We start from the raw sequence: 14,745 nt of genomic DNA, 5'->3' as shown, positions 1-14,745 counted from the left end.
TGAATAGTATAAAGACACTATATAGCTATGTGCTAACGTGGTGTTCCAAAAATGCTCAAGTAGTTCAGGAAGTAGATCGGTTTGAACTGAAATGGTCTGGGAAGATTTCTTGGAGAGAAGACTGGCTTTAAGCTAGAAACAGAGTACTGTATTTAGAATAAAGAAAGGCAAACACCCCACTTGAGGGAAATAGCTTTTACCAAGTCCCCAAGAATAGACCATGGCTTCTGTGGAGCACAAGAGGGAAAATTAGTATGACTAGAGGCAGAACTGGGTAGGAAGGGTGAGATGGTATGATCAGATGATAGTGGTTCTCTAATGCCAGGTTAGGAGTTTGGTTTTAAATATGGTGTGGGAGTGGGGGTCTTAAGTAGAAGAGTATCATGGTGAGTGAGTATTTTAGAAAAATTAATGGTGGTGGGTGTTTTAGGAAGACAGAACGGCTTAGAGTGGGGAGAGCTAGCAGAGGGAAGACCAATTAAGATTCTTGGAATAATCTAAGTCTAGCGTTAGAGCAACCAGAATGGAAAGAAATTAAGGCTGGCCTTGTGACCGACACTTGCCTTTCTTTCTAGGAACTGTATATATGTATTTTATTAGAAAGTTATTTATCAGCATAAAGGTGATCCTTGAAACAGAGTTGAACTCTGTGGAAAGTACTTTATAAAGAGGGCTTAGGGACAGACCACAGTTAAAAAACAGTAGAGAAAAACTTAGAGAGAGGAAGAAAGCAGAATAATATGGTGTCATGCTAATCAAGGGTTTTAAGATGGAGGCAGTCAGCAGAATTAGATGCCACAGACGTGAAGGATGAGCATGAGAAACAGCTGTTTGATTTGCTAATAAGCAGTTTGTTGATGACCTCCAAAGATGCTTTTCAATGTAAAAGTGGGAGCAGAATCAAATTTCAGGGGATTAGAGAGGATAAACAATGAGGAAATACAGGCAGTAGCTGAATATTGTTTATAAAAGAAATTTGACCACAAAAGGAAGGAGAGAAATGAGATGGTCTGGATCTAATTTCTTATCTCTTGTATATTTTCCTTGTTTCCAGTTATAAAGGAACTGGTGGTATCTGCTGGAGATAGTGTCCAGATGACCCTGCCTAAGAATGAAGTTCAATTAAATGCATATGTTCTCCCAGAACCACTTGAAGGTAAAACATTCCCTTACAGTTGGATAATTAATGTTTTAGTTTATAATGATATCTACATACCTTAACTCATTTACTCGTTGCAACAGTCCTTTGAGACTAGGATATAGCGTGCATATGCACAAATATTTATGTGATACGAGAGGCAATATAATGTTTGAGATCATAGACTTTTGATGTCAAGCCTGGATTCAAATCCCAGCTCAGCCAGTCATTAGCTGAATGATTTTAAGCAAATTATTTAACTTCTCTGAGTTTCCATTTCTTTCTCAGTAAAATGAGGATAATAATTCCTACTTCATAAGATTACTTTAAGAGCAAAATGAAATGGTATATAAGGCACCTACTTTGGTGCCTAGCATATAGCTGATGCTCATTAAATGTAGGTTGTATTATACCCATTTAAAAGGGGAAGACACTGAGACTCAGGTTAGTCTGTTTATTTTGGCCAAACAACTAGTAAATAGCAGATGAAAAACTTGAAGAGAAGTTAGTATATTCAATTGAATATAGATTTGAAACTTAAAAAAAAAGACAATCCCAGTGTGATATACAAAATTCATATTTATAAAATATATAAATTAGGGAATGATTAATTTATTATTTAAGAAAACTTTTGTAATATGAGCATCCCTTTCACCTTTGAAGTATATGTTAATATACCAAAGTTTGACTTATAAACACATAGGTATAATATCTTAAGACTATCTATGACATGAAGTGAAGCATACTTTGATGCAAAATAATTGCATTGGGTTTATGTTACTCTTGTTATAAGGTTAGTCAAATAGAATGCCATACTCTATTCAGGATGGAGTCCTTCCATTTTAGGTACACACATTTCCAATACAATATTCCTAATTTCTAGGTGTAATACCAAATAGTGTATTTATGCAAAAAGTACTTTTCCAGAACTGAAATGCTCTCTCTGTTCTATATTTCTGCCCTCAAATTGAGGCTTCCTTGTCAGTTCATTCCACCTTCCTCTATAGAGATGCTTTTTCCTTTCCTCCTCTGGTAGTAAGTTAAAGTGAACGGATTTGTTGGCCTTTGAAGATGGAGGTGAGGAAAGAACTGCCTTGAGCTGTGATTGCTTCAACTCTTTTGTGAAAGATATGCTGGGCTGTACTGTGTTTTCCTTCCTAACCCCTATCTGCATGTGTATTTCTGTGAGTTAATATCACTTTGTAGATCAGTATTTCAAAACACATGAGTTGAGAAATAGATTCTCTTCAACTCTCCTGTTCCCAAGTTCTTCAGCCGTTATCAGGTACATGAGATGGATAGTTTCAAACTTTCAAAGGTAGGGGATGATGAGGCAGGACCAGCTCTACCTGCTCTCTATCCCCCTCATCTCCTGTGGCAGCTCTCAGGATCCCTCTCGGGTTCAGAGGCAGAGTTTGAAAACCACTGCCCTAAATCATAAAACTAGCATTCTGTCTAACAGACCTATACTCAGTTGTTCCTACCCTTGGGCAAATTTCTGGCTGTAAGGCGTAATTCATCCCCTGAGCTTTTCTGTCCTAGGAATATTGTCCTTTTTTGAAATTTGTGTTGCTAGCCTTAGATATTATAAAATGATCAGTTTCCAAACTAGTGTGAGTCTGTTTCCTGTGTGGAAAAAAAAATTTCCAACTATAGTTGGAAGAAATGTCATCTTTTAGCACCAGTCCTCCTTCTGCTGCTTCTTTCCTGCTCATCACCTAACCTAACTTCCACGTATACATTTGGGAGAGCTGCCTGGGGCTCACAGCTGGCCAAAACAAAACTAGTATTTTGGGGAGGAAGGAAGAGTAATAGATCTTGTATCTTAGGCTTATGAAATAAAATCTGGTCTTAAGATGAAGGCTATCTAGGAATTAGGTTCTATGTGTGAACTGTAACTTTTGAACTCATGAAATAAGAAAAAGATGACATTCTCTTCTAAACATTTGAGGTTTCTTTTTTTTCGTTTTGAGTGGTAACTTAAACTAAACCTTCCTACCAAATCCCACCCTTCCCTAGCCAGAAATGCATTTTGTTCCAAAAAATTTAAGACCACTTTTGCTGGGGAGAGATTCCATTTAGATAAAGGATTCTATCCTTGCCCTACCCAGTCATATAGTCTAAGCTACAAATGAGGACCATTTAATGCTTCATTTGATCTTAATTAATTTCAGTGGGGCCTGTTTTAAATGGGCCATCCCCTACCATCTTCTGCAGTGTGTTATTTAGCTCAGTAGGAATGAAGTAGCTCTTGTAACTCACCAGGGTGTGATGACCTCAGTGAGACGAGCATTGTTAGCACTCTGTAAAAAGCTATTTTTGAACCATGTTATTTAGAAGTCATTGCTGTGCTTTGTTGCAAAAGAAGTTTTGCAAGAAAATGGCGTTTGTTCCCAATGAGTTCATCTATAGTGGTTGGTAGGGCATGTATTTTCACCAGGATGCCACATCATGAGCAACCTGGTATTTTGAGGGAGGATTGGCCCTGAGGAGGGTGGGTATGGGGCAGGAATGAGCATTGCTGGGAGAGAGTGGAAGAAACCCTGACTGTAGCTGAGTCAGCAGAATCCACCTTTTGAACAGAATGTTTGGTTTCCCTAGAGGCTTTGGGGTGAAATCTTAAAAACTAAGGCCTTGTCAAGAATTAGAACAAGTTTGTTATTGGCAGGCTGTATGGCTGCCCTCTTTGTGTGTAGGTGTGTGTTTTGATGATTTCTATAACTGCCCTTCTATAGGAGAAACCTACACCTATGAGTGGCAGCTGATTACTCATCCTAAAGACTACAGTGGAGAAGTGGAAGGGAAACATTCCCAGATCCTCAAACTATCCAAGGTGAATTTGCCTCCTGTCATTTGCAGGGCTGGGGTAGAGGTGTTGACCATTTTTCAAAATGTATACTATTGGATTTTCTGTCCACACTTAAGTCGGGAATAATCTTTCAGAACTGAATCCTCCAAAAGTCTGACTGGCTGACATCCAGTATTTGTTAGTGTATGATTCTCAAATTTTCATTTATGTTGAGAAGACTGTATAAGCGTGGTGGTCATAGCTGAAAATATACACTAAACAGCTTTTAAGGGTAACATAAGGATTTTAGAATTTGGGAGATAAGCTAGGTTATTTGTGGCCACATGATTGTGTAAATTGGCTCAGTCTTTTTTGGGATTCAGTATAGTTATTAAGAGCCATAAAAACGTTCATGTTCTTTGGCCAAGCAATCTCATTCATTCATTCATTCATTCTTTCAGCAGCAGTTCATTGTATACTAGTTATGTGGCAGGCATTGGGGATTTACCAGTGAATTGATCATAATCCTAACATTGAAGGACAATAGAGTCTAGTAGGTCACACTGACCGGAAGCAGATAATTATAAGAGGGGATACGCAAGGGGTCTTGAAGCCCTGGGGAGTTAGAGTAGATTTCTTAGAGTTTGCCTAATTGGGTCATGAAACATGACTAATTTACTGGGTAAAGGATGGAGTGGTAATACCCCAAGCAGAGGAAGTAATATGTCCACTGGGCCAAATATTAGAGAGAAAATGTGGGAAAAAGGGAATTATATGTGGTTCAGCCTGACTGGACCCTATGGTATGAGAAGAGCAGTAGCACAAGTAAGTTGGAGAGATGCAGGGGCCAGATTGCACAGAGCCTTGTATGCCAGAGTAAGGACTTTGAATCTTATGCAGAGAGAATATAGAACCTTTGAAAGGTTTTAAGCAGGAGAAAGACGTGTTCAGATTTTCAGTTTAGAAGGATCACTCTGACTGCAGACCAGTGAAGAATCTGTTGAAAAATGTAGATGCGAGATGGTAATAGCCTGAGTAAAAAAACTAAAAAAATAAAACTTAAAAACCACCTATTGAGCTCATACCATGTGCCAGACACAGTGCTAATTGTTTTATGCAATTATTTCATTTAATCTTTATAACAACTCCAAGATGTAGATACTAATATCTGTTTTAAAAATGACAAAACTAAAAATTGGAAAAATAAAATGGTTTGGCAAAAGTTAACAAAGCTATTAAATGGGAGATTTGAACTGGAACTTTCTGTCTCTAATGCTCATGCTTTTAATGACTATCCCATGATGAAGGGTTAAAAACTAAGGTGATGGCAGTGTGAATGGAGAGAAGTGAGTGGATTTGAGAAATATAATGGAGGTTGACTTGATAAGACTTGGTGATCAATTAATTGGGTGGAGATGTTAGGGAAGAGAAGTCTAGGATAATTCTAGACTTTGGCTTAGGCACCTGCGTGGATTTTGATGTGATTGTGGTGACATTCACTGAAATGAGGAGCACAGAAAAAGGAGCAGGTTTGGGGGAGGTTTGCCGATGGTTAATTCATTTTTGGACGGAGTGAGTTTGAGGTACCTGTGAAACATTTGAGTAGAGGTGGCCAGTAAGTAGCTGGGGGTGAGGGGCTAGAGATCAGTATACAAGTCTGGGCTAGAGCGGTAAATGAGCACATCAGCCTCAAATAGATGACAGTTGAAACCATGGTAACAGATGAGATCATGCAGAGAGCACGTGTAGAGTGAAGAAATAAACGGGTTGCCATTGGAATCCTGGGGAACACTGTCATTAAAGATATGAAAGGGAGAAGAAACTGAAGGAAATGAGGAGTGGGCAGAGAAGTGAAATCCAGGGAAGGAGAGCATTGTAGGAAGAAGGAAATAGTCAAAAACACTACATGGGGTCAGTTAGCATTTACCCAAAGAAGATAATTCAACAGAAAGAAAAAAACCCATTTGCCTGAAAGATGTTCATCACAGTATTAGTTATAATAGTAAAAATTTGGAAACAACCCAAATACCCAGCAATGTGGAATGCTTATGTGAATTATGGCATATTTATTCATGTACTATTCTGCAGCCATTAAAATGACTATTAAAAAGACTATTATAATGGGGAAAGTGTTCACGCTAAATGAATGGAAAAGAGAACAATAAAAAGTTTGATATATACCTTGATTTTAGCTGGGCTCTGAATACCATTGAAATACAAGGTTATCTTGAAGTTAGGGATCTTATTCATCTCCAAACCCCACGCCTAGGACAATGACTGGTACATACTTGGTTCTCAATAAATGTTTGTTGAACAAATAAACTGTTTAAAACTACTTTTTTTTTTTTCCCTGAGGAAGATTCGCCCTGAGCTAATATCTGTTGCCAATCTTCCTCTTTTTTTCTTTTTTTTTTAATGTGAGCCACCACAACAGCATAGCCACTAACAGATGAGTGGTATGGTTCCGCGCCTGGGAACCAAACCCAGGCTGCCGAAGCAGAGCACGCTGAACTTTAACCACTAGGCCGTTGGAGCTGGCTCTAAAACTATTTTTTGTGTGTGGTCAAGGATTAGAAGGAAATAAGAGAAATATGATTAATTGATGTGTTAGGACAGTGGGATTGTGGGTAATTTTTTTTCTTTCATATTTTGTTTATACAGTTAGTGGAAATCGAGAGGGAAAAATATTCAGATATTTGGGAGCTATTTGGTATTTTTACAAAATGTTTTTCTTTGCAGAGATGATTGTTTTAATTTCATAACTCTGTGAAGTTGGATGTTTGGGCCCTTAATAGTTCTTCTGAAAAGAAAATGGGAGTACAGAGATATTGAAATCCCTTCTGTTGTTCTAGAGTCAGCTAGTAATAAGATTCACATTAAAAGCTATGGTTTTTTCCGTTTATAATTCATTGTTTCATCTCTTCAGCTAGTTTACTTTCTCCATTTTGGAAACAGCGCAGGAAGAGGAGAGTGCAAGAATCAACATAGGAAAGTTCAGATATATATGTTATTTTAAATATAATCACTGCTCTTTGTGATGATCTAAAAGATCTTCTCTCACTTGTGCAGCTCACTCCAGGCCTGTATGAATTCAAAGTGATTGTAGATGGTCAAAATGCCCATGGGGAAGGCTATGTGAACGTGACGGTAAAACCAGGTATGTGTCTCTCAGTCGTGGCTGTGTCTCCGTTGCTCCCTCAGCAGAATTCCCTAGGAGATGGAGATTTGACTTGAGGGGTTTTTAATTCCCATTCTTTTTTTGTAATATATTTATTGGGCAATTCCTAGTTCAATGTAGTAAAAGGTTAGAGTGGCAAAGTATATACTTTATTTTTTTTTAATAATTTTATTTATTTATTTTTTTTCCCCCAAAGCCCCAGTAGATAGTTGTATGTCATAGCTGCACATCCTTCCAGTTGCTGTATGTGGGATGCGGCCTCAGCATGGCAGGAGAAGCGGTGCGTCGGTGCGCGCCCGGGATCCTAACCCGGGCTGCCAGCAGCGGAGTGCGTGCACCTAACCGCTAAGCCATGGGGCCGGCCCCCAAAGTATATACTTTAGTTCTAGTTGGAACATTTGGCTGGGCAGGGAAACATTAGTCACATGGCCCATAGTGCAGTATGGCCTGAGCAATAGTCTATCTACCTGAGAACTACTTCTCCAAGTGGCTCATGCTGAGAGAGGACCATGTGTTGTAATTAAGAGACACAAGAAAGCCTAGGAGAAGCATGTAAAAGGAAAACCAGCCAAGTGGCTGCCTTTTCTGATCTCTTTCCAGAAATGTGGGTCTTTGCACACAGAATTCCTCATTTAAACCCTACCAGTCCTCTTTCACCTTGGAAATCAAATTGAGGCATTCTTTTAAGTGATCCATCATTGGTAGATTATAGCGCAATAGCAAGGTATCTTGTTTTGTATTTTCGAAGGAGGTGAGGTAAGTTGGAAAGTGGAGCATACATTGGCACAAATTCTTAATACTGTTTTCTGTCTTTGTTGGTAATAGATTTTCTTTTCATTCCTTGAACTTTGTAGCCAAGATAATCTCTTCACCTTCTTAAAAATGTGTTTAGCATAAAGACCATTTGATCATTTCTCAAAGAAAAGGCTGCTGGGTTTGTAGCTCACTGTCATTTGGGTGGACCAGAGTGGTTTGTGGCTTCCCATCTCTCAGGCCTAGTCACCTCACACACAGTCAGCTGGGGGATGGCTGAGAAATCACCTATTATCTTTTCAGCACAGTCTGTGCCAAGGGATGGTTTGCTTGCCAAGGCCTTCATTGCACAAAGCTTATTTGTTGTCAACCTCTAATCAGCTTGCCTGAAAGCAGTCACTTGCAGCTCTAGTGCTTTTCATAAACTAGATAGCACATGAGCGTTGAAAGAATGCACAGGCATGGTCTTAGGAATAGTCAGGTTTGGAAGAGGCTTTAAACACTCTCAGATGTCTTGTGTTAGAATGGCAACCTGGTCTTGTGACTTTCCCGTTTGGCTATGCTTCAACAATCATTTATGTAATAGAAGCTGTTTTATAATCCCCCCAAGATGTGGCCTGCTCCTCCTACAATTTTAAAGCCCCTCTTCCAATTTCTTCTGGGTCATTTTCCTACAGAGCCCCGTAAGAATCGGCCTCCTGTTGCCATTGTGTCACCACAGTTCCAGGAGATCTCTCTGCCAACCACTTCTACAGTCATTGATGGCAGCCGTGAGTACTTGTCTAGGCATGGTGTTCTAGAAGAGCATTCACTGTGTACTCTGGTAAAAACTCGTGGAAGATTTGGAGCTAGCTATGTCTGCATTCTGTTTAGGGTAGTCTTCTTGACCATGTTATAGGAAAACCAACCATCGGAAGCAGCTGATTAGGAAGTAAAAACCAGACAGGCCCTCTTTAAAATCCCCATGTGGCTTGTTTGAAGTAATATTTCTGCTCTGAGGTGGTAAGAAAGTGGGATTATGCATGTATTTAGCATTATTTTAGTTGAAATTTGTTGGTTTTCAAATTTGCTTAGATGGAGTTGCCATTCCCAGTTATGGAAACAAAGCTCTTTCTATCATAGCAAGATAAGTAACTGAGAGTCCGGACTGAGGAGCTCTCACCCGGGCATCGCTGCCTAACAAGATTCTTCTCAGCCTTCTCCTGGAGAGACTCACAGACCCACACCCCTGCCTGGGCTCATTAACATCTTACTCTTCAGGATAATGTCACCTGGGTGACAGGAGAGGATTTCTGAGTCTTTGCCATTGATCCTGGCTATGTGTATGCAGGAGGTTTCAGGCCTGTCATCTCACCAGTATTTGCTTGGTTTCTTTTGAGACCCATGAAGGCCCTGTTACACTGACTGTCTTGGCACCAACAGTGGTTTTTGGCAGAGGCAGTCACTGCTTTAGCAGAGGACTCTCTAGCAAGGTTAAATATTTCGTGTAGAGGGATCTGGTAAGAAGAGGAGGCTAGAAGAATAGCAAGCCAAGAGAAAAGACACAGAATAGGAAGCAGCGCTCGTGAGAGTGCTAGAAAGGGTTCCCATAGTGCCATTTTATTTCGTATTTTTGAATAGGTCAAAGCTAAATAATGTATAAAGGTATACAGTGAAAAGAATCACTGCCATCCCTGTCTGCCAACTATCTAGTTTTCCTCCAGACAATCAATGGTATTATTTTATGTATCTTTCCAGAGATATTTTATGCATATATAATAAAATACATATACAGGCTTTATGATAACACATCATAAAACACATCATTGTACACTGTTATGTACAATGCTTGTTTCTATGTGTTGGAGAATTTTTCTGAATTAATACATGAAGTACTTCATTCTTTTTTCTTTTAATGATTTCATGGCCTTCTATTATATGGATGCATAATTTCATTGTATAAATATATACTTGTTTTCAGTCAGTCTCTGTTGATGACCATTTAGATTATTTTTGATCTTTTTCTCTTACAAATGATGTTACCACGAATAATCTTGTAAGCATGACATTTAACACACTTGCAAGTATATCTGTAGGATAAATTCCTAGAAGAGGAATTTCAGGGGCAAAGATAAATTTTACCAAATTTCTCTTTCTAGAGGTTGTATCAGTTTACACGTCCACCATGACTTATGAGAGAGCCTGTTTCTTTCTTTACCGTATAATGTGTTATGAAACTTTGGTCTTGACCAATCTCATAGGTTAAAAAATGGTTTCTCAAGTGTAATTTTAATTTGCGTTTCTTTTATTTTAAGTGAGGTTGAGAATCTGTTCACATGTTTAAGAATTTTTGATTTTCCTTTTTTTATACAGTAGCATTTTAACCAGAGGTTGACTGTGTTGGAGTCCTTGGAAAACTACACAGTGGAATATTCATAGAGAGGCAGAATGACCCAATATTCCTAGGAAAGAAACACTCTGGAGGATAGTCTGTAATTTCATGATGTTTTCCTGGCTTCAAATCTCTGGGTAGTTGCCCTGGTTTGTGTAAACTGGATAAGTGCTGAGATCCAGTGCTCTCATGTTGTAACTGATGTTTCTTTGCGGTCAAGAAAGCACTGATGATGATAAAATCGTCCAGTACCATTGGGAAGAACTTAAGGGGCCTCTGAGAGAAGAGAAGATTTCTGAAGATACGGCCATATTAAAACTAAGTAAGCTCGTCCCTGGGAACTACACTTTCAGGTAAATTAGGATGCAGCTTCACGTTTACTGTAGGCTGTTGTTTTTTTCTCTTGTGGGTTTTACATTCTTAAAGGAGTAACTCTGACAGATAGAGTTGGTTGATAATATAGCCTGTGGTTCCATTGGTTCTCTGAGCCTTATGGTGATTATGGTCATAACAATGATAACATCTTAAGGCAGAGGTCCTTGCTTAGTGGATCAGGATCGACCACAGTTATTCCTTCTCAAAGCCTTACCTAGCAGATCTCGAAAATGTTTTTAGGATTTCTGTCATTAAGTGAAAGGACCTATCTTCCTTTGTCTTTTCTCAGCCAAAATCTGGAAGGAATCTATTCCCATCTTGTCTCTTCCCTTTGGGGAATGCTTCCTCAATTTATATCTCAAAATCTTTACTTTTGACTAGTGGTTTATTTGAATATGATTTGTAGAATCTTTCTCTATTGGAGATTTTTGGAGAATTTGATTGAAAGAAAGTCCTTTTGGGAACTAGTGTTGACATTCTAGAATGTGATTAATGAGAGTGTGAGGCTGACTTTAGAGCAATACTCCTTATATTTGTATAATTCCTTGTATGTTACAAAGCACGTGTACATGAGCGTCATATGTGCATGATACTGTCTTCATTTTACATCTGAGAAAAATGAGTCCTAGTCTATTTACTAACTTCTCTGAGGTCACACAGCTAGAACTGAAATGCAGATTTTCTAACCCCCAAGTCAGGGCTCATTCGACTCCACTCCTTGACTCCTTGACTTGACCCGTACATATTTTGTTTATGCTTCCTTGAATGCCCTTCTCAATCTGTTCGAGTTCTGCCCATTCTTAAGGACCTGCTCAGTTTTCTGCGAGGCTCTCTGAGATCCTCCAGGGAGGAGAGAATATGTCTCTCCTCTTTCCTTGTTGCACTCAGTGCATCTATGTGGCACCTACTGTGGTGCAACTGCTTATTCCTGGGCATCCGTCTTCCCCACTAGATCAGAGAATGATCAAGTTGTAGATACTACCAGAGACATAGCAATGAGTGTCCTAGCACAGAGTCTACCATAATAATAAATATGAAAGTTCTGACCTAGCAGCACTCCCATTGACTCAAGACTTCAGGTGAACGAAAGATAGCTGCCAGTACAAGATTGGAGCCTTCTCATTGGCTTAAAATGGATTTCTGATATAGGAATTTTAACATTAATGGAAGTTAGCCTGAGCCAGGTCAATCCATTTTAAAAATAGTAAACTGTTTCTTAAACATTTACTATGTGTTTAGTACTGTTATGAGCTCTTTGCATGCAGAATCTCATTTAATCCTTATAAGAGGTATTGTAATTGTTCTTATTTTACAGACTAGGAAATTTAGGCACAGAGAAGTTAAGTAACTTGCCCAAGGTCACACAGGCAGTTTGACTCCATAGTCTGAACTTTTAACCACCATGTTAGCCTATATCATTTTGGGTGGTATTGGGAGTGATTCTTTTTCTCTAAGTATCAATCTGTGAAATGATGGGATTGGGTTTGATTAAGATTAAGGTCCAATCTGGTATGATTCCACTCAGCTTTTGCTCTTCCCTGCTTTTACATGGCAGTAGCCTCTTTCTCCAGCCTCGTAGGCAGCTGCTCTTTCCTTCCAGGACCCTTGCATATAAGCCAGGGCCTGCTCGAGGTGAAAGTTAGAGGAATGGGCAGCTGCCATTTGTCTGTAACTTAGTTTTGTTCTGAAATAGGAGATAAATAGGGTATGTTAAAAAAACAAAAAACTGAAAACAACAAGGAAACTGGAAAAAGAGAACTTGGATTTTTCTTTTTAGATGTTTGCTGATTTGCAGGTCTGATGTTTTTGTGCACTTTTTCTAAATACTAATACCAAAAATCCCCTTCAGACCATCGGCAAAAGGTGAGATTGTGGAATAAAACCCCACAGATGTCTGGCTCTGTCTGTGGCTGGTGGTGAGATTTAAACAAACGACATGTCTTTTCTATGCTTTTCCTCTTTCTGTCAGCAAAATGGAAGGAGCCCAAACCTCCTTGCTTGCTTATGCTCACATTTTGAGGTGGCAAGAGAAGCTTTAGGCTGTTCAGCTGGAAAGCATCATTTAGGTAAAAGCCTGCTCTTATAAATGAACATTTTTTTCTCTTGCAAATCCTATTTCACACTGGCACAAACTGTGGGACTGTTGCGTAGGAGAATTCATTTCCATCTCAGGCTCCTGTCTTACCAGAGCCAGCCCTCCTGGTCCATCCTAGAGGCTGTCTGCCTAGGATGTCCGTTCTTGTGATATGTACACAGCCAAAACAGGATGATGGAGGAGAGCCTGCTGCAGACCAAGCTTGCTCTATTTAGCATAGCATCCTTGAACCCCACGGGAATAAGCGCCAGGTATTCTCTTGTCTTGAGACTTGGTTTCTGGTCTTTGGACTCAGAGAACTGGGCTTGCATCTTAGCTCACTATGTAGCCCTGGGCAGGTTATTTAGCCCCTCCAAGCCTCCTGTAAAGTGAGATCAGTGATAGCTACTCTCTGTGATTGTTGTGAGGGCCGTGTCAGACACTGCTTGTAAAGGTCCCAGCACACAGACACATGCAGGCAGCAGAGAAAAATGGTGCTGGAGACGTATTGCCTGGATTCAGATCCTGTCTTTACTACTTTCAAGCTGTGTGACTTTGGGCAAGTTACTTTACCTCTCTCTGCCTCAGTCTCCTCATATATGTAAGGAGTAAAATGAGGACGGTACTTTATAGAGCTGTTGTGAGGATTTAATGATATGTAAAGTGCTTGGAACAGTGCCTGGCACACAGTAAACCCTCAGTCAGTGTTAGCTTCTAGTATGACTGCCAGGAGGAATGGGTAAGAATTGGTTACCAGTAGGTAACCCTGCTACCTTGGTATTTCTTAGCCTTGATTTTCAGTCCTCTTGTGTGTATTCCTCTTTCCTTAAGCCCATCTCTGATTGCACAACTCTCTCTGCCCTGATAGCTTGACTGTCGTAGACTCGGATGGAGCCACCAACTCCGCCACTGCAAGCCTGACAGTGAACAAAGCCGTGGATTACCCCCCCGTGGCCAATGCAGGCCCCAACCAAGTGATCACCCTGCCCCAAAACTCCATCACCCTCTTTGGGAACCAGAGCACTGATGACCACGGCATCACCAGCTATGAGTGGTCACTCAGCCCGCGCAGCAAAGGGAAAGTGGTGGAGATGCAGGTAGGAGAGAGTAGTTGCTGTCTTTTCTTGCCCAGGGGCCTTAGAGCTGCTGGACTAGGTCGCCCATCCAAGGCCTATTTTTGCTCCATTTTAATTACCAAAGTCATATTTGTGCACAAAATATTTAAATTTTTTTAAAAATCCAGAAAGTTTAAGGGGCCTTTAACACATTAACAAGAACCTTTGTCTTAAATGTTTAGTATTAGAGGAAAAGGCTAGGTAAGAGATGGTAGTTCTTCTACATAATTCCAGAGAGTCAAACTATTTAGAAGCTACAAGGGTGCAGATCTTAGTGGACTGTATTCCAAATTGGAGTAGATTGCCTGACTAGAGGGTGAGCTTCTTCTCTGTGTAGATATTTAAGAAGAGACTAGATTTGTCACCAGGCCGGTAACATATGTAAATAAAGAAAACTGGATGGGGGCTCTGGCAAACTGGACAACTTAATCCCTGACCGAAGGGGTCAGCTGCTCCTCAGGTCCAGCTAGTTGTTGCCACATGGAAGGATGGTCCCAATATTGTTTGATCATCTAGGTTTTCAAGAGAATACAGAAATCTAGACCTTTATCTGAAATTTTCCAACTTTTAAGACACTATAGGCCAAACAAAATGTTTGTAAGCTGGACTCAGCCCAGTCAGAGACTGCCAGTTTTTGCCCACTGTCCTAGAGGAAGTTCCTACATTAGAAGTTTGCCCTAAATGATTTATAAGATTCCTTCTGACACTCAAGAGTCTATGTTTCCAGACTGGAAGCATGATGTAAAGCTCACATTTCACCTGGCTTTACTTTAAGTATTTTATTAGGTTTCTCTGCCGTTGCAGAATCTGTACAGACCTGTAAGAGGACAGCGTGGCATTACTTAGCATCTTGAATTGCTGCCATTTATTTATTTACAAATAAAAGTTGTATTTTATTGAGGTAGCTTTATTAGGATCACTGTGTGGCCTTAGTAGGAAGAACACTGCTTTTA

At 39.8% G+C, this 14,745-nt stretch overlaps 1 protein-coding gene across 7 annotated transcripts in view; it reads left to right on the top strand.

The window, feature by feature from the left end:
- The window catches only part of KIAA0319L (KIAA0319 like), a 97,084-nt gene that overhangs the window by 61,289 nt on the left and 21,050 nt on the right, over window positions 1-14,745 (top strand). For 6 of the 7 annotated variants that reach the window (XM_058553644.1, XM_058553645.1, XM_058553650.1 and 3 more), the window contains exons 5-10: window positions 1,055-1,156; window positions 3,874-3,971; window positions 6,996-7,083; window positions 8,535-8,627; window positions 10,449-10,581; window positions 13,546-13,774. In XM_058553644.1, coding sequence (XP_058409627.1) covers window positions 1,055-1,156; window positions 3,874-3,971; window positions 6,996-7,083; window positions 8,535-8,627; window positions 10,449-10,581; window positions 13,546-13,774 — 743 coding nt within the window. The remainder of the gene's footprint in view (window positions 1-1,054; window positions 1,157-3,873; window positions 3,972-6,995; window positions 7,084-8,534; window positions 8,628-10,448; window positions 10,582-13,545; window positions 13,775-14,745) is intronic. The other variant, XM_058553649.1, reaches the window with a different exon arrangement.

This window comes from Diceros bicornis, chromosome 13, assembly GCF_020826845.1.
Source record: "Diceros bicornis minor isolate mBicDic1 chromosome 13, mDicBic1.mat.cur, whole genome shotgun sequence".
Taxonomy (NCBI): domain Eukaryota; kingdom Metazoa; phylum Chordata; class Mammalia; order Perissodactyla; family Rhinocerotidae; genus Diceros; species Diceros bicornis.
Note: the sequence above shows the minus strand (reverse complement) of the source record. Positions and strands in the feature narration are given on the sequence as shown.